Raw genomic sequence first — 18,275 nt, 5'->3', positions numbered from 1 at the left:
AAGTAATGGCATAAACCTCCTGGTTCACTCCAACTTGCTACAATATAAGGGGCCACACATATTTCTGTTGTTTTTCTTTACAGCTTCTCAAACGAGGCACTCAGTATTTGATGTCAAAAGTTCAAGTAGTTAATAACGTTTTTGCTGTCAGTTGGTATACCAAACCTCACTGAAGCTAACAATATTCACTTTTTGCGGGTAACTTGCTAGCTAGGTCGGCTAAGTTCGTAGACCGTTAGCTACAGTACAGTAGCACTAGCTCTGACAGTATTAGTATGTTACTGACCAGAGACAAAAATAATTTTATGGGTAAATACAAAATATCTCCCATTCAAATCACCTTGTTAACAACCGGCAGTAAATGTTACCGAGGCTAACTAAATGTATAGTACACTTTGCTAGCCAGTTACCGGTAAACAAATCCTGTTTGAGGAATTTAATTGCTTGATGGTGCAATTTAATGTCTCGTTTCCCAGGGCAACGCAGGTTTCGGGTCATCAAAGCATCATAAACATTTTGTAACGTTAGCTGATGATGACCTATCATGTCCTGTCTGTGTGTAGACATGTTGCATTAAAAATCTACAAATATAAACCGCTCGAATATATATTGTTTAACGAGCAGTATTTGAGATATATTAGATTAATAAAGAACAATTTTACTTTTGAGTTTATACATTTTGAATGCCAATTCAAAATGTCAAAAATAATTATTCTCGTGTATAGTAAATAGTTTCCTGTTGGGTGAAATCAAGTCAAAGGTTGTGAAATTTTTATTAGTTAAGCATACATTTTTATTTAAAAAAAATACATTCATTGAATAACATTGAAGTGATAAGAACATTTCACAAGAGTGTAGAATGATGCAATTTTTTATATTTTTTTAAACACAAAACATCATCACCCTTAAGTTAATAAAGTTTTCAGCTTGTGCAAAGAAAAGAAGTAGTCTAAATAAAAGACTTGTAGTCTTAGAATAAATAAAAACCAAACTGTGCTCAACTGCAATGTGCTCTGGTAGTGGTAGAAAACAATTACATAGATTTATCTTGTAATTTCCAGTATATAACATGTAATTTATATATCCTGAAAATATAATTTATGAATGAGTTATGAATGAGAAAATAGGTGCAGGGCCAGAACCAGGAAATTAATTTTATTTATTTCCAATGTCCTTATACAAGACCATCGATACCACCATGGCAGCAATCTGAAACAACAAAAGGCAAAGTCACTTACTCACACCAATAACTCAATGAAGAATTATTGTCCTGTGAGATTTAAAATTACGTTATCATCTACTATATTTAGCAAGAGGTTATATGAGGTGTGAATGTGTTTTGTTTAGTCCTTGTGAAGAACTCCAGTGAAGAAACATGTTTTCTACCTCCAGAGCAGCGATGCCCAGTGCCACGGCTCCGAGGACCACGGCGTTCTTCTCTATCAGATCCACCAGCTTCTCAAAGCAGCCGTCAATGTTCTGAAAGACAAGAGCCTTGTAAGACACCGAAAGACACACATTACGCAACCAGCCACACACACATACACTTACACAGACGTAGTATCCGTACTCCCGTACACCCGTTAACCCCCCCCCCCACACACACACACACACACATCTTTACCGACAAGGCTGCATTTCCTGGATTGCATGTTCTTGTTGAATTGCAACATGTGACTGGATAGATGTTTACGGAACTGATGAGGAAAGGAGATCCATCAAAATCTGTGTAATTGTGGTATCCACAACACTTCAGCTGCAAGGGAAGCACACATTAGTATTACACACTCAAAACGTTACATTTAAAGTTACATCAGACTCTACTGAGTGATTAACTTCAATGTACGAACTACCAAAAAAGTAAATAGGGATACAATGTTAGGATATTGGAGGTTAGTGTACCAGCTTAAAAGTGTGGGTATGTACCTCTGTCATTGTGCTGTTCCACAGGACAGTCAGGCTTTCCTCCTTTCCATAGTCATCTCTAATGCTGCTAATAACTTTGGTGCTCAGTTCATCTAGAATTTTCTGGAACTGGAGCACAGAGAGCAGAAGAAGATAAGCAAATACTCTTCAGCAGAAATAAACGAGTGTGCTTGCAGGTTCAAGACCATTTCAACTTGGGGTGGGGGTGGGGTGGGATAGTTGTACTGTTAGAGGGGCCAGTCACATAAAACATTATTGTTGCTAATCCTAACCCCCACTGTCCCCCTTTCTTTACATACCTGAGGCTGGAAAACCAGGATGATCACAGCTCCAGCCACCTCCGCAATGAAAATGATCAGCACGATGATGAAGAACTGGGAAAAGTAAGCAAAGGGCAATTGTCAAAAGGCCTCAAAAGCTAGTACACGGATTGGCCCTCTGCATTAAACCTACCAAAGTTCAAAAGCCAACTCACCATGAGCAGCATACACCTGCTCTCTCTGATGGCGCCGCAGCAACCCAGGAATCCCATGACCACTAACACGGCACCGATAGCGATAAGCAGGTAGCCCACGTTAGCCAGTTGCTGTAGCTCGGATGGAGCGTCCTTGATGTCGTTCAGGACACCCAGTAAGGAGCCGCTGTCCACTTTCACCCACACCCCCACGCCCAAAATGACAGCACCCGCGGCCTAAGTCAGACAGAGGAGACATCAGGGCAGGGAAAGAGTGGAGGAGGGGGGACAGAGTTTTAGATACGGGGGAGTGCGTAAAGGTACCTTTGTACGAAAATGTACCTTTGTTGATCTCCCATTGATTTGCAGATCATTAATCAACTATTTTGGCTAATGTAGGTATAGTAGAGTAATATTGTACTGTACTTGTATAGCTAAAATCGTTAAAAGAATGCATCACAGGCTATCAAACATTTGGTGTAGAATGTGGATGTAAAATGCATATAAAGACAGGTAAAATAAACCGCTTAAGAATTATCAATTGGTAACCATGAAGGTTTGTAGGGTGTGTGACGCAAAATTCCTTATAAAATGTATTTTACTGGTAGTCTCTTATCTTGCAGTTGTTAACCAACTAAACACTCTCATGTATAACTGAATGACATATGTATGAGGTCATTAGCACTAACTTTGGAGTTCAAGTTGTGAGTTGTGTGGATTACACTAAATGACTTCAACCAAGCAATGACTATATTAGTCCAAACTGATCTGTCCTTCCAATGTCACAGATAATCTTCTTTCAGTGAGCACTTCAAACTTCTTACAAATGTTTTCAGAACAAAAGCCTTTTACCTTTTCTTTGATTATTAGGTTCAGTGCACGGAAGGAAGAAATGGATAGGAAAAAAGGAACAAAGAAGATTTTTTTACTTACGAAGATGCAGAAATTGAAGATGAACATCATCACTTTGAGAAAGCCTTTGCAACACATCTTGGCTGCTGTGTGGTTTCACTGCTGAAAATAGCAAATGGACAATTGGTAGAGATGTGTCAGAACCTGGAAGTAATGTAATTGATTCCAGATGTAATTGATTCAAGATGTTGTTGATTGATTTCAATCGATTTCAGTTCTTCATACTCTAATTTTGAGAGACACAGATGACTAGTACCAGGTGTGTTCCCACACACAGGCATGTAAGGTCTTCGTTTGAGTTAAATATTAACCAGAGCGAACAAAATGTTAACGAGAAAAGTTTGGAACTGTCCAAACATAGTTGTATTGATTCTTAGTTTCTGTTGAAACGGCCTGTGAAGATGCGAGACTCCATTTTGAACAGCTTGTTTCTACCACAAGGGAACATCAACAGAAAACAGTTGCTGTGCTTCCCCCATTTTATCTAGCTTTTTTAGTGGAGTTGGTTAATTTGTGTGTACATTGATGATCAGTTTTAAGTTCAGAGGAGTTTTGTCTCAATGCTTTTAAATTGTCATGTAATAGACTGAGGGATGTATGTCTTCTTCAGGTTCAGTCAGGGTCTCTTATCTTAGCCTAGCAGTAATTAGGGTAACATTATAGCAAAGACTCCATGAAACACACTCTCTCTCTCACACTCTCTCATTCTCTCTCTCTCTCTCTCTCTCTCTCTCTCTCGCTCGTCTCTCTCTCTCTCTCTCTCTCTCTCTCTCTCTCTCTCTCTCTCTCTCTCTCTCTCTCTCTCTCTCTCTCTCTCTCTCTCTCTCTCCCTCTCCACACAGACACAGAGAGACACACAAACACATACACACACAATGGAATTGACTTTGCACCAGTAGCTCAGTTTCAAAGTAAGAGTTTGAGTCAGTGGGCCAAGCCTATGTTTTATGATTCTGTGGAAGTCACAATCTTTAGGGTGCTCTGTCACCTGGTTCACAAAGGACCATGAAAATGTTTCAATAAAAAACAGATGACAGGAAGACAATACATAGTCATATCACCTGACTGGATTTTGTTTATCAGGTCAGGTTTAGCTTTCAGGCATAAGCATCTGTAATTATATTATTCATAATTATTCATTTACGTGTGTGAAAAATATTAAAGTAATCAACCAACCAAAGATACTCTAATTTCAACAATAAACCGAATTTTCTTTTGTTTACTGTTCTCTAATGAGAAAAATTGTATGTTTTTAGGTGAATGTTTGACACCTATCAATTCAAAAATGTATATCCGAATGATGTCAGTATCCCTGAATAACCTATTTGTAACATTTAAAATATGACTGTATCTATGTTCAGTGTTACCAAAACTGTGCTTCAAAACTATCTATAGCTGTCAACACAAAAAACATGCAAATTCCATGTCCAAACACGATATGTAATGTAGCAGGTGCATTCAACCACAGTGACATGGGGGAAATTTGAACCAGCAACCTGTTATTTTGTAGTCAAATGTTTCAGCCACTGAACTGCACCCTCACTACTCACAATCAAGTTTTGGAGGAAATGATTAATTTACAGAGGAATTATGAATCCTTTCGGCCATATACTGTACATGTTATGAATGTGTATTTCTTTGATTTGTATCATTTGTAATATTCAAATATTGCTTTGCATTGTTCTTAAACTTGACATTAAACCATGGTAACCAGGCGACCGACGTAAACGGCTGGAGGTTCTTACCTGTGTTGAGGTGGTGGTGTCTGTTGAGGTCTGCTCAATGGAGTGTCTGCTCACAGAGGCATCACTCATGTCCCCTTTATCCTCAGCGTCACACCACACACACACACACACACACACACACACACACACAAGGGAGGAGCAGGAGGATTTAAAAGTACTTCCTGAAGTGCATAGTCCATGCTGGCTAATGTTCCAGTCATACAGGCAGCTCAAAACCAAGCTGCTGAAACAATGAACAAGTCCTTCATTTGACTTTTATCATTTTGATGACCAATGATTCAAATAGTAACAACTCTACAGTAGCTGTCATACATGTATTTGATAGTGTAGAGTAACCTAGTTTGATCCAGTCACACCAGAAAAAATACTACTTTGTAGTTGGATCAATCTGAAAAAAAAACTATATCGTAACATTAAAACAACCTCTTACAGTAAATCATTTGTGTGAAGTCCAGGAAAAAAAGTGAGACAGGAACCTTAGGAGTAACCTTGGCATCATTGAGGAAGTAGGCCATCGTACCGCGTTTATGATCTATAAATTATACTGATAAGTTGTAAAACGACATGTCTACTGTTTCATAACGGAAAAACTTTAGGAGACAAGGGCATTTTTTTGAGACACTTGGCTTTCAGTACAATAAAGATTACCAGCATCAACATTGTCAATGTCACTCAAAAGTACTTCTGGAGAAATACATTATTATGCCAGTAAACCAATTTGTGTTGCCATGATGAAATCGCAACAAAACCAGACATTTATGTGTTGAGATGTTAGTATTCTCCTTTTGCTACCAGAGGACAAACTCTGACTTGGCCTTGTAGTGTGCACGTGCAGTGCTGGGAGCAAGTTATTAAGGGAAGCAAAAGAAAATTAGGAAACCAAAACAGGTAGGGGCATACTTTTTGAAGATTGGACAAATCAACAGAAGACTGGCTTTCAGATTTCGAATAACAACTGCAAATCAGAGAATTGATAAAAAATACTTGCGTATGCATTCAGTTTACGTCACGTTTTATTTAATTTGTTTAAGGAAGTCAGAGAAAACATTCATAGATGACAAAGAAAAGCTTATTGAGACCAGAACTCTCAGACTGATGAGTCAGACTGGCTTTACTCATTATGCCAGATCCTGATACAAAGACATTACAGTTGCTCAAACAGACCCAGTGTAGCCAAACAGTGATTAGGAAAATATAGATGTTTTGGAAGGCTCATCATTACAGCTGGGCATTACACTGCAGGCCTGAGTAATAGTGGCACATTTAGTCAGTCAGGCGCAACTTTAACTGAAATCCTCCATGATTCAAAAAATGTCAGCCTGACTACACTGACTCGGTGTAGCCTGGCCAGACAAGTCTCAAAACTTGTTGAACAGGTTATAATTTATATAGACTGTGGACCAATAATTGCTGAAGTGCCATCTTTCCACATGGGGGCGTCAAAGTATCTCTTATCATTCCAGAATTAGCCTGCAAACATTCAAAAGGCTGAACAGCTAAAGCAGTGATATACAGCAGAAAGGTCATGTTTGGGTTATGGATAGCCTAGACTAAAGCCTCCCTTTATGCTACCAGTGTGTATTTGTACGTTAAACTTCCAAGCAGAGAGGACTAGAGGAGTGCAAAAGAGTCAAAGGGCCAACGGGACAGAGGTGTACAAGTATGTGTTTGTTCTATGTATGTGTATCTACGCACTGAGCCAGCTCGTTCCAGTCGCCAAGATCTACTCATTATCGCTGTACTTATAGGGCAGATTGGCACCGGGAGCTGGTTCAGTGTACAGTATTCCTAGAACAACACACAACATGTGTGAGAAGGTCCAGGGAACCTTCTTTACAACTGGTATTGAAACAGTTGACTGTTTGGGTGTGTAGTGGTGACTGTTGGTACCAGGGAAGGGAGAACAGAAGTTAGGGAGGCAGGCTGTGGGCACGAATGGTAGCAGCAATCATTTAACATACTTTCACAATGCAAATATTTTGGGCAATTGCTGTGTGTGCCTGTGGGAGTGCATACAGTACGTTTAAAAGAATAGGTGTGTATTTGTGTGTGTATGTGTGTGTGTGTGTGTGTGAATGTGTTCCGTGAGTTTAAGGCGTTATCAGCAGGAGCAGCCGCCCTGGCTTTCCGGGGGCGTGTCCTGTAGGCTAGGGGTCTTGTGATTGGCCACAGGGCTGGCGTCTCCGTTCACGCTCTCGTTCATCTTGTCACAGATGACGTCTACCAGGCGGTCAAACACCTGCTTCACATTGATGTTGTCTTTGGCACTGGTCTCGAAGAACTGGAAACCTGGATGGGGGGAGAGAGTGAGTGAGAGAGAGACAAAGAAAGATTGAGAGACAGAGAGAGAAAGAGAGAGAGTAATTAGTCTCTTAAAACAAGTGGTTTACAGTATACATGTGCATATGTTCTGGGTGTCTGTGAGGTTGTTTTTAAAGAGCATGAGCAGTTCTGTGTCATTGTGTGTGTTGCACCTACCCAAACATGAATGTGTGCTTACTTAGAGTACATGCCTTCTTAAAAAGTGTAATTGCATGTGTGCTCTTGGGTACGTGTGTGTGTGTTTGTGTGGGTGTGTTTGTGTGTGTGTGAGTAACCTAGATCCCCTGCCAGCCTCTGCCCGTCTTCCGTGGGGACCAGTCGGTCGTCTTCCAGGTCACATTTGTTCCCCACCAGGACCACCTGGGCATTGTCCCACGAGTACGTCTTGATCTGGGTCGCCCTGGGAAACGCACACCACAACTCAGCTTGATCGTTAGCGTAAACGTTGCTATCTCTTCCTCACTCAGCTATGGAGCTTTTTAGCCTTTCATTGCTAAACTCTAAGTCTTAGTACAACAGGCATGTAAATAGGGAATGTATATGTCTATAACATATATTCAGAACGAAGAATAAATGAATGAGGAATCTCATTTCAGCATCTGTTCAGACACTCCAGTGTGCCTACGAGGTCAAACTTAGCGAGGAACAGTGTGGTGCTACCTACCAGTCCTGCACGGCGTAGAAGGACTCCTGGCTGGTGATGTCATACATGAGCAGGAAGCCCATGGCGCCTCGGTAGTACGCCGTGGTGATGGTCCGATACCTCTCCTGACCCGCCGTGTCCTGTCGCCATGGAGACGGTAGGGGGAGAGTGTTAGCGATAGCTGTGGCACCTGTCTCCGAGTCCCATTCCCCCACTTAGGACGGCACACAAGTGAACGAGGGGAAAAATACTAAGTAGCCCAACTCCCCGGGAAGGACGAGTGACTGGCCACGAGAACAGCTCATTAGCGTGCCTCACAATGAACTAGCCAAAAAGCACATGAAAAAACACACACTGTAAAGACCGGGCCTTTATATTGAGGATAGTCATTTCACGATACAGCGAGGTCAGCCACAATGGCCGGTCTTGAAATTCTTCACACGCAGGGTCAGACGGGTGTGGACCGTTAAGCCTGCTCTCTCAAGCAAGAGTAGCAGTGAATCATTAACTGTGTCCGTCTCGCCAGACACAGGGATATCCCTGTCTCTCTCTTCCCTTCTGCCTCTCACGCCCTCCTACTGTGATTGATGTCCCCACACCCGGTAAGTACACCAGGATGTAGGACGATGGCTGCCAGGAAGACACACAGAAGGCCCGCTGCTGGCAATGACTCAGCTCAGCCTAAAACTACAGCCAAGGCTTGCTACCTGGCGTCCACCCTGACAACGTGGTCTTCGTTTATCCCGACCGTGTGACCAACTATGTATCCTGACCATGTGACCTGTTCGATGATGTTCTAAGGGCAGCATCTCCAATGAAACCTGTGTAATAGTCACACCATCTCAAGCAAAAGCGGCGTGTGCTCTAGTACTACTACAGAGGGACAAGCCGGTAGTTAACTTCATTTATTTCAAATGACTTGGACTAAATTAATGGAATATGCTGAAAAACGAAAGGGACGTTTATTTGATTGATGTGAGGCGACAGCTTCTGCTGTCGATGTTAATAAATATCGTATCGCCTGTCATAAAGATAGGAGAGAGAGAGGCAGCGTTCCAGGGCGTGTGTGAGGCTAACGCTACTGTAATTGAATCCTATCTGACAGACAGTAATAAATCCGTCTGCTGTGTGAGACTGCACGGTAAGCACATTACGACAGAAAAGCACGACTCATGCATCTTTCAGAAGTTTCATAAGGCCCGGCTACAGAGCGACAACATCCAATGCTGAGTTTCATTCGGCGCGAGGCGAATTTCAGCCACAGTTACCGCGCGGGCAGGTGGTGCTTTTCTAAGGGGCTTAGGACAGGTTCAGGCCCCGGAACTCTGTGTCGAAGTTTCCATTCGCTGTTGAACAAAGTGGGCTTGAAGAGTGCCATTGAAACTAACTGGAAAGGCACTTTGAAGCACGATTATTTTCAGTTCGTCGACATCCGTTTTACTCAAAGCACTGTTGAGTGAGTCTGAGATTTCTTTGGAAGGTTCTTGTTATCTACTCAGTTTCCTCTCCTTCCTCTCTCTTTCGAGCTGACGTCACATATCCGGTGTGATATGTTGCACTCACACGGGGTGGGAAAACATAGAGAAACACTCTCATAGGAACAACATTTAGCATGTTCTTCATGCACACACATGCGCTGCCTTTTGCCAGAGGTCTCCAAGTGGGGGTCTGAGTTTGGAGCAAAAATCTATGAGAAGGTGTCTCTCCAGACACAGGGTTGCAGACCCCTGCAGTAGGCCCGAACACACACACACCCACACCTTCCCCTCACCCAAATCTGCAGCTTGACCCTCTTGTTGTTGCGGTACACGGTCTTGACCTTGAAGTCGATGCCCACGGTGCTGACGAAGGCGGAGGTGAACGAGTCGTCCGCGTAGCGGAACAGGAAACTGGTCTTGCCCACGCTGCTGTTCCCAATGATCAGCAGTTTGAACATGTAGTCAAAGTTCTGGTCGGCCGCATCCTTCTGGGCCTGGTTCTGCTGAACTGGTTCGCTTGCTAGCGCCATCTAGAGGAAACATGACAGAGAGGGTAATGCAGGCAATTGAACAGGAACCAACAAGCATGGGTTTGTATGCTGCTATGTCACGTTTATAGAACATTAGGTATGAGCATCAAGAAACATCATATAATAGGTTGTAACAATGATAATACATACTAATGTGTCATCTCTATTCAGGAACTTATACATAAGCCTCTCATGTTGCCCACTGAATTTTTGAACGATGTAAATATTCACCCTACTCTCCATACCTCCCACTGTCCCTCTCCCTCCCCATCCATCTCTCTACTGGATCCTGCACCACAAATTAAAGCCAGTCCATTTTCTCCTTCTTTTATCCCTACATCTCTTCTGTGTCCCCCTCTCTCTCCATCTATCTCTCCACTGGCGGTTAGCTGCACCATGAATCAAAGCATGTACTGTACATTCTCCCTCTCCTCTTTCCATTTATCGTCCACCCCCCCCCCCCCCCCCTCCATCCCTTTCTCTTGCCGCTGGCCCAGACGAACCACATCAGGGACGCTGAACAGAGCTCTTCCCCTGATTACAGCGGTTTCCCTGGAGACCAGCTCAGCACAAACCCGCCAAGGCCATAAAGAGGCACTGGGCTGCCAGCACTACCTCAGCAAAACATACACATGAGAGAGACAGAGAGAGGAGAAAGATGGAGAGAGAGAGCAAGAGAGAGAGGAGAAAGATGGAGAGAGAGAGCAAGAGAGAGAGGAGAAAGATGGAGAGAGAGAGAGAACGAGAGAGAGGGGAAAGATGGAGGGAGAGAGAGAGAGAGGGGAAAGATGGAGGGAGAGAACAAGAGAGGAGAAAGATGGAGGGAGAGAACGAGAGAGAAAGAGGAGACAGATGGAGAGAGAGAAAGAGAGATGTAAAACTAATGTGGCTGCCAAAATCACCATTATGTCAACTCTAGTCTGTCCTGCACCAACAATAGCCTAGCAAGAAAAGTCTATCCTGCAGCAGAACAATAATTTTCAGGTGCCAAATTTCATTATGTTAGACCTAAAACCCAGGACGTTTGTAAACCATTAAAGAGTTTACCTGACATGAGCTCATAGAATTAACTTACTGTTCCTAAATGGAAGTTTTCACCTCTAGAAGATATTGGGAAGTATCTGAAATGCAGTTTTAAGCCAGTCGTCTAAGCATATCTTAAACGTAATTTGTGCAACTAACTCTTTGAGCTTGATCAAGAGAAACTGAAGCTGACAGTGGTGATGTTTAAGGTGTGTCAGTTGTAGGTGACTTAAGAACATTGTCATGAAGGAAACCACATTTAAGACATGTAGGCCTATTACCATAATACTGTATTAGAAGCAAATACTGCTAGGTCTACTTTTGACAGTGAGAATTAAAACTTCCACAAAAACCTCGTCAAAGGTTAAATAAAATGGTGTAGCATGGCTGTTTGCACGCAAACACCACACTGTCTCACATCCAAATAAATGTCTGTCTTTAATAGGCTCAAGAATATTTGCATTTGTGAAAAAAATATCCTGCTGATTTACATCTTTAGTATCATAGTAGACTAACGTCTGTTCATTAGTTCACGGTTGCCATATGGCCAGTCGATACATTATTTTCTCCACCTGTCGATCTAACGACTTTTGCTATAGTAAAGCATATTCATTTTTCGTTTCTTGATGACGCTGAAGTGTATAATTGGCAAGCTTTACCTCGTGTATTGCTGTATCCTTCAGTCGTTCTCTTATTTCCTGATTATCCTCGGGCTCTCAAGGCTTTTTACAGCGCAACTCACGGATCTCCCACTCGCCTCTCCGTTGGAACAGCTGGCAGCGGAAGTTTTCCTAGTGATGTGTAGCCTATCTAGCACGGGCAGCAACGACTAGGTTCACAGTCGGTTGATAGTGAAAAAAAAGAAAAAGAGGTAAACTTTCAAAATTGTGTAATGCACTCCGAATGAATCCCAACACTGACTTGCCTACGCACTGTTTAGTTTTTTTTTGTTGTTTCGGAGGGGGGGGGGGGGGGGAAGGGGGGGGTCCGCTCAGTCAACAAGTCTATTCCTAATTTGGCATACAACTGCATATAGCTCCCATGCATACAGAAGATTACCTTCTAATCTCATTAATTTATTTGCCAAAATGTTTAAAACTTACAAATAACATCTTTCCTAAATACATTTCAAAATGTGCACAATAAAAGGAACAACTCTGAGACAGATATTTAAAACATTCTTGATTAAATACCACTTCTGATTGTCCATTTAGAAAGTCCCCCATTCCGCGTTTTCATATTCTCCCAAACGAGATAGGCTTAGCAAAAAAAAGAACAAGGCAACCTTTCCCAATACTGAGCAATAAGGACTGGCAGGCCACCTGTGTAAATCATGTTCTAGCAAGGGGTTGTATTGCCCTTGGGCATCGAATTGCAGAAGGCCTGCCAAATTGCAGCTGAGTGGATGAAAGTGGGGAGTTTATTGGAGAATTGCGTGGCGTAAACTACTACAAATCATCTAAATCCCTGCTAACACATATTGCAGTCGTCTGAGGTTTTCATTTTTTTAAACATTGACTGATTTAAAATTAATTTCACTCTGAAAAACACAATTCTGAGACTTAGAAGACTTACTTAGTTCTTAGCGCCACAACAGAACAATAACTAACACAATCTAAAACGTTTTCATATGATAAACCTAGCAAATAAAATGAACAAAGTATCCTACGTCTACATCATTACCCCTTGGAAACATTTGAACAAAATCCATTACTAAATTACTATAGAACCAGAGTACAAAAACGACAATCAATTTCCTACTGTATGACTAGCCGGAATATGAAGGCTACAGATGAGTCAGCCATTTTAACCTAGACAAACAAGCTAGACGGTTTTTGTGAGATGGAGGCCGGGTGGCGGTGGGCCGGATCGTTGGTGTCCCACAGCCTCTCAAACTCTCTGAGATAGGGTCGGACCAGGTCGGGTTCTTCTGTTACCAGAATGTTCTCCTTGTTGCTCTGGATGGCGGTGAGGGTCCAGTTGAGGGAGCCCGTGATCAGACGCAGGCCGTTCACCACTGCAAACTTGTGGTGCATGTGCACAGAACCAGAGTCACACCGCACACAGATGCCTGAAAGGAAGTTTGAGAGACAGAGGAACGTGTTTATGATTGTGACCGTGTCTCGTTTACCAATGTGGTAGAGCTAGTGTGGATTTATTAAAATAGTTAATTAAAAGTGGCAAGAATTTGAGAGACTGTTACTGATGAGAGAGAGGGAGAGAGGGAGAGGGAAAGAGAGAGAGAGACAGAGAACCCTCCCGAGTATGCCAGTCGAAAGTTCTAACGGCGGCAGAGCGTTTCTCTGACTCATCCGCGGTGTCAGCTGGTGAGCCGAGCGGCTCTAATCATCCGCCTATTCTCTGACTCATCCTCGGAGCGTGTGGAATTCCAGGCAGTTCTAATCAACTACCTATTTATCACCAGGGCCACAGGTGAGGCTAAGTGAGTCCCTGTGCTTGCTACTGACAGGATAAACAGATCTGGAGGATGAGTAAGACGAGTGTCATCGTTTCCTGTATTGGGAGAAGGGATGCCATGTCATCCCCTTTGCAGTGGTTGGAAACAGATGTTTCACAGAATTTTGAAGAAACAATCATGTTTGTGGTGAGATCATGTCGGTGTAAAAGAAAGGAAGAAAAAAATAATACATATATATTAAATACATTTAAAAAATATCTGTAAAAAAAATGATTATCCACTTAAAAACGGCACCTTTCCCAGGCTTGAGCGCTTGTTTGATAGAGAGACGTCTACATGGCATGTCCCTGTACCTGCTCTGCGGAGGACACCTATCTGGGAGCCAGTGATGAGTGTGTAGTCCTTGTCGGTGAGGACGCGGATGGCCAAGCCTCTGCTGTGCAGGGTAAGGACCGCACGGCTGAGCTCCTGGTTAGAGAAGGCAAACACACACAGGTCCAGGGTTGTGGTGGCAGACAGGATGTGGCGGAGGAGGCGAGAGAGGGAGGTCTCCACGCCGTGGGCAAGGGGACAGGTGCAGGGGCTGGGGGGAAAGAGTTGAGACAAAACGAGAGAAGCATAGGAGAGACGAAAGAAAGGCATGAAATCGGAAGGTCTGTGAAATCTGTGTCATTCTCACAGAAAGTAAATAGCCATCAATTCAGGCAAATTTGGATTTGTGATAGAATTCTTACAACATGGAGGGTGTGAAGAGATGCTCCACGCAGGCCAATTCTGAAGGAAAGAAGATCACCTCTTTCAGGGGCCCCTGGGAGCCACGCCAGTGCCTGAGCCAACGGAGGCACCAGCCTAGCCACTCCACAGTCAGGGTGAAGACCATAGCCCCAAGTCCCACCATCTTGACCGCCCGTGCCACTGACTGGAGAGGTGGAAGAGACCAGAGTGAGTTAACGTAATAATTTGGCAGTGGGTAGTTTGAGGTTCGATTGACATGGTTTATTTTTTTTTAGACTTCATCTTTTTTTTTTTTTTACTAAGGGTTGGAATAAGCTCCAGGGCTATATTGGTAGTGAACAACTGCTAGGTTGCTGTCTGGACTAGCCTTCTAGCTGTTAATTAGCTACTACTAGCTAGTTTATGTAAACTAATGTGGACTTATCGGAGGGTCGCTGACTTCGAAAATGCAGCAACCAGTTTTTTTGTCATCGACTTCGCTCACTGATTTTATGGAAACTTTGTCGAGCAACATTTACAAGCACATACCTATTAGTAAAAGTAGCTTGCCAGCTAATGAATACCTACCATTCTTTCCAAATGTTCTTGCAGGCTGCGCAAGGTGCACGTATACAATCAACTCATGCTTATTCATCATTATCGGCCATTCATCCCAGACAGGAGGCAGTCGCACGTGCGTCTACATCAGTCGAAATATAAAATTTGTATTCAGTATGTTTCTTTTTTTATGGGAACACACTAGTGTTTTATATGAAACATCGCTTTTGTTCATAGCATGTCTATGGAAACATTTAAAAACAAGTCATAAATCGTCTATCTGGAGACCACCTCGTGGACAAGCACTCTGTGGGTGGTATTTGAGAACTGTCAATCACAATGACAGAGCTTTTTAAACCAATTGAACGCAGGGATCCGTCAACTTCCGGATCTTGTTGCAAAGTGAGTGAGACTTCCTCCTTTACTAAAGCCGAAACGTGTATCTTCTACTGAAAGGTAAACAAATATCAACGATATAGGCACTCTAAAATGTTTATATGCAGTTGATGGTGGTTCGTAACCCATCCATAAATATAATGTTTTTTAGCCTCATTCTGTTGACTTGATAATGCTTCTTCGGAAAAGTAACCTGTGGACACCCGGCTGGCTGGATTGACTTAAACTACGTTAGCCTGTGTAGCTAACGTTAGCTAGTTTAGCACGTTTTTAGCCAACTTGCTAGCTAGCGAATAAACACCTACCATTCAATCAACAATGTTCTTGCAGACTGCACTGCTAATTCCAGCCAGTTTACATTGTAGCTATACAGTATGCTAGTTTGCAGTATGTTGTTTATTATTCAGGTTATGTCATGCATACTTTTTCCTTTGCTGTATCCTGTAAGTCCCAGAATTTGCTTCACGTGACTGAAATGGGTCGCCGCAAGTCCAAGAGAAAGCCCCCTCCCAAGAAGAAGTTGACAGGAGATCTGGACTCCCAGTTCACGTGCCCATTCTGCAATCACGAAAAGTCATGTGATGTAAAAATGTATGTAGCAACAGCACAGAAACATTTATTGAAAAGTAATTTTTGGAATCAATATTTGAAGGCAGTTTACACTTAAATTGTATCCATTGCAGGGAACGAAGCAGAAACACAGGGATAATATCATGCACAGTTTGCTTGGAGGAATTCCAGACACCAATCACTTGTATCCTTTGCATAACAGTGGTTTCATTTACAAAAACAGTCCCATTCCATCATGTTCTGCTGTGTGGGTTGGGTGCCCTTAACTGTTTCTCCAAAGATCTGTCAGAGCCTGTGGACGTCTACAGTGATTGGATAGACGCTTGTGAAGCAGCCAACCAGTAGCCTTGATCAGGGCTGAAGTCCAATCAGAAAGGGAAGCGACCGAGTGGATACGCCATGGTCCGACTCCACTCATCGGTGTGTCTTCAGCCCTCGCTCTGAACTCTCACCCCCATAATCCTTCACTCTAGAGGCAGAGGCTGGTGTAGACCTGTACTCCGTAGTCCTAATCAGACCGCTACGTCTACCTTAGCGTAGGTTTAATTTATTCCAAACTGCTGCTGGGAATGCTAGTCCTGTGGTAGTTTACTCAATGCAAACACGCTGTTCACTTGTGTTAGAGTGTCACAGTTTTAGGTCATTCCAAGGGTTTGTGGGCTATGGCGTCTGCATAGGCCGATGTTTGGCTGCTAAAATGAACTGGAGCCTGGTCCTAACAGTATACGCCTATAGGCTTCCATCCTTTATATCTTCATCAGCGTGGTCTTTGTCAAATTACTTCTAAAGTGTGCTCAGGACTGTGGGTCTTAGGGGTCAAGGACAAGGGTTGATAAACATTTTATATACTTGATTTATTGACTGTTTGGGGTTAACATGAAATTTCAACAAACTAAGCATGGGGGTATTTTCATGCTGTTAACCATCAGTATTGAAATATTTCACTCATTCAAATTCAAAGTTTATCAGTATATTTTTTGTGAATAAATGATCTTGAATTTACCAGTATCATTTTTTGAATAAAGAGCAGTTGTTATATTGGATATAACAAAAAGCTGTTAGATTCTTCTAGTAATAATAGCCAATAATTTGGAATTGGTTGCCCTTTGTAAATTTGTTTTTCTTCCAAATGACAAATAAAGTGATGTATTTAGTTTACCTACAATGAGTATGTCTGTGTTTAGAATATCATTATTGTACACTATATCAATTTAGTTGGAAGCTCATGAACAGTTAAGCTGTGCCCAGACAACATAACAAACACTAACACAGTCACATACATTAAAGGTCCACTGAAAAGCTGAAGGCAACTTTAGTCATCTAATTTCCAAATATGATGGGGTGGTAAAATTACTTGGAAGGCCATGGTTACATTGACTGTTGAAAATTTAGCATGTTTATGCATCGTGTGACATTGCAATGTCGTAACCGGTGGGATTTTAGAAATACCTGAGGGGACATGGCACATTGTGTTACATTTAAAAAATTGAACGGCTACATTCATTTGCATTTGAATCATCTAACATAGAATCGGTTCTGAAGTAACATAGTGTATACAGGTTTTTCGAAAGTCGATGAAGGCTTCAATACCATGCAACTGGACCTAGACAACAAGCCTTAAGTGCCCCCATGTGGCTGGAGATGAAATGTATCAAATTATTGGATTACCCAAAAGTGATAGTGATTGCATTGGTAAATGATATGAATGGAGTTAACCCAGCAAAGATAAAAATATGTTTAAAATATAGATTTACATTGATTAGGGATATACCGTTAAACAGGTTTTTGGCATGGGAATGACCTATGGATAGGCTAGTTATGACACAGGTACACGCACACATTAGCACCATAAATGAAGTGTGGATTGCCTTAGGAGAAGTGGTGGATAAAGAGCTGGTGGAACAAAACAGGTTTTACACTGCACTTCTTAAAGGGAGAAATTCGACATGGTGTCTAATTATATCAAAACCGGTGAACGAAATGCAATAATGAAACCGAATCACATTCAAAGTTGGCATTAACCTCTAATACACTTCAACAGGTGCGGCCATAAGAACAGGTTTGAGTTATATTGGATCATTCCCTAGCCTGTTTCCCCCTCCTGCTCCATTCTCTCCCGGCCGACGGGAGTTATCCTCCGATCCAAAACACAGTGCTGCCGCCAAGGTAAGCGGCACAGAGAGCTCATAGATTCGATGTGGAGTGGCACAGCTTGCTTCTCTGCGAGTGCGTGTCCATGCATGTGTGTTACTGTGTAGAGTGCCTGGGCCTCAGCTGGAGGTATTGATGATGTCTTGCGAGAAGAGGGGTGGGGGGGGGGGGGCGATTATACAATGAAGAATTATTATCAGTTTCCCTTCATGTCTCCTTCTCGCTCGGTCTCTCCATGTCTCTCTCTGTCCATTCAGCACGTGAGGTCAAGTGTCATTCCATCTCTCCGTTGTCAAGGTTGCCAATCACCCACACGGCGAGTGCTCGGCAACCGTTTCCTAGGAAACAGAGGGATACGGTTGCTAGGCACCTGGAGCTGTGCTCACAAAAGTCATTTTGTTGCTTGTGTGCACGCGTACACACAAATCCGTACA

The 18,275-nt window shown here is 42.6% G+C and overlaps 4 protein-coding genes across 4 annotated transcripts; 1 reads left to right on the top strand and 3 right to left on the bottom strand.

The window, feature by feature from the left end:
- Positions 1-778: 778 nt before the first annotated feature.
- On the bottom strand, positions 779-5,090 carry LOC136965381 (tetraspanin-1-like). The gene is made up of 8 exons (XM_067259514.1): positions 5,038-5,090; positions 3,314-3,394; positions 2,402-2,617; positions 2,226-2,300; positions 1,927-2,034; positions 1,625-1,756; positions 1,387-1,479; positions 779-1,209 (listed from the first exon to the last, which is right to left on the bottom strand). Exons 2-8 carry the CDS (start codon positions 3,368-3,370, stop codon positions 1,156-1,158), a joined length of 735 nt encoding a protein of 244 aa, XP_067115615.1. The 5' UTR covers positions 3,371-3,394; positions 5,038-5,090; the 3' UTR covers positions 779-1,155.
- A 958-nt stretch (positions 5,091-6,048) lies between these two features.
- On the bottom strand, positions 6,049-11,825 carry rab3da (RAB3D, member RAS oncogene family, a). The gene is made up of 5 exons (XM_067258898.1): positions 11,693-11,825; positions 9,774-10,010; positions 8,024-8,142; positions 7,635-7,759; positions 6,049-7,326 (listed from the first exon to the last, which is right to left on the bottom strand). Exons 2-5 carry the CDS (start codon positions 10,008-10,010, stop codon positions 7,139-7,141), a joined length of 669 nt encoding a protein of 222 aa, XP_067114999.1. The 5' UTR covers positions 11,693-11,825; the 3' UTR covers positions 6,049-7,138.
- A 1,019-nt stretch (positions 11,826-12,844) lies between these two features.
- pld6 (phospholipase D family, member 6) lies at positions 12,845-14,350 on the bottom strand. Its single transcript, XM_067259828.1, has 3 exons — positions 14,187-14,350; positions 13,806-14,035; positions 12,845-13,104 (listed from the first exon to the last, which is right to left on the bottom strand). Exons 1-3 carry the CDS (start codon positions 14,348-14,350, stop codon positions 12,845-12,847), a joined length of 654 nt encoding a protein of 217 aa, XP_067115929.1.
- A 768-nt stretch (positions 14,351-15,118) lies between these two features.
- Positions 15,119-16,848, top strand: LOC136965372 (transcription elongation factor 1 homolog). The gene is made up of 4 exons (XM_067259503.1): positions 15,119-15,180; positions 15,569-15,711; positions 15,804-15,874; positions 15,971-16,848. The coding sequence occupies exons 2-4, from the start codon at positions 15,596-15,598 to the stop codon at positions 16,033-16,035; spliced, it is 252 nt and encodes an 83-aa protein (XP_067115604.1). The 5' UTR covers positions 15,119-15,180; positions 15,569-15,595; the 3' UTR covers positions 16,036-16,848.
- The last annotated feature ends 1,427 nt before the right edge of the window (positions 16,849-18,275 follow it).

Source organism: Osmerus mordax, chromosome 21, assembly GCF_038355195.1.
Source record: "Osmerus mordax isolate fOsmMor3 chromosome 21, fOsmMor3.pri, whole genome shotgun sequence".
Classification (NCBI taxonomy): domain Eukaryota; kingdom Metazoa; phylum Chordata; class Actinopteri; order Osmeriformes; family Osmeridae; genus Osmerus; species Osmerus mordax.
The sequence above is the reverse complement of the archived record's forward strand: the minus strand, read 5'-3'. Positions and strand labels throughout refer to the sequence as shown.

Bases quoted from the DNA above. Each gene is read 5' to 3' on its own strand.
- rab3da (XM_067258898.1), bottom strand. From the start codon at position 10,010: ATGGCGCTAGCAAGCGAACCAGTTCAGCAGAACCAGGCCCAGAAGGAT. The intron at 7,760-8,023 runs GTAGGTAGCACC...TGCGTTTCCCAG, and splicing joins TTCTACGCCGTGCAGGACTG to GGCGACCCAGATCAAGACGT. The intron at 7,327-7,634 runs GTTACTCACACA...CCCCCCATCCAG, and splicing joins GAGGCTGGCAGGGGATCTAG to GTTTCCAGTTCTTCGAGACC.
- LOC136965381 (XM_067259514.1), bottom strand. From the start codon at position 3,370: ATGTGTTGCAAAGGCTTTCTCAAAGTGATGATGTTCATCTTCAATTTC. The intron at 2,618-3,313 runs GTAAGTAAAAAA...TGTCTGACTTAG, and splicing joins TCTTCAATTTCTGCATCTTC to GCCGCGGGTGCTGTCATTTT. The intron at 1,757-1,926 runs GTACATACCCAC...CTTCCCTTGCAG, and splicing joins GGAACAGCACAATGACAGAG to CTGAAGTGTTGTGGATACCA.
- pld6 (XM_067259828.1), bottom strand. From the start codon at position 14,350: ATGGTGGGACTTGGGGCTATGGTCTTCACCCTGACTGTGGAGTGGCTA. The intron at 14,036-14,186 runs GTAAGAATTCTA...CTTTCCCCCCAG, and splicing joins CTCTTCACACCCTCCATGTT to CCCCTGCACCTGTCCCCTTG. The intron at 13,105-13,805 runs GTACAGGGACAT...ACTTCCTTTCAG, and splicing joins AGGTGTCCTCCGCAGAGCAG to GCATCTGTGTGCGGTGTGAC.
- LOC136965372 (XM_067259503.1), top strand. From the start codon at position 15,596: ATGGGTCGCCGCAAGTCCAAGAGAAAGCCCCCTCCCAAGAAGAAGTTG. The intron at 15,712-15,803 runs GTATGTAGCAAC...TATCCATTGCAG, and splicing joins AAGTCATGTGATGTAAAAAT to GGAACGAAGCAGAAACACAG. The intron at 15,875-15,970 runs GTATCCTTTGCA...GTTTCTCCAAAG, and splicing joins ATTCCAGACACCAATCACTT to ATCTGTCAGAGCCTGTGGAC.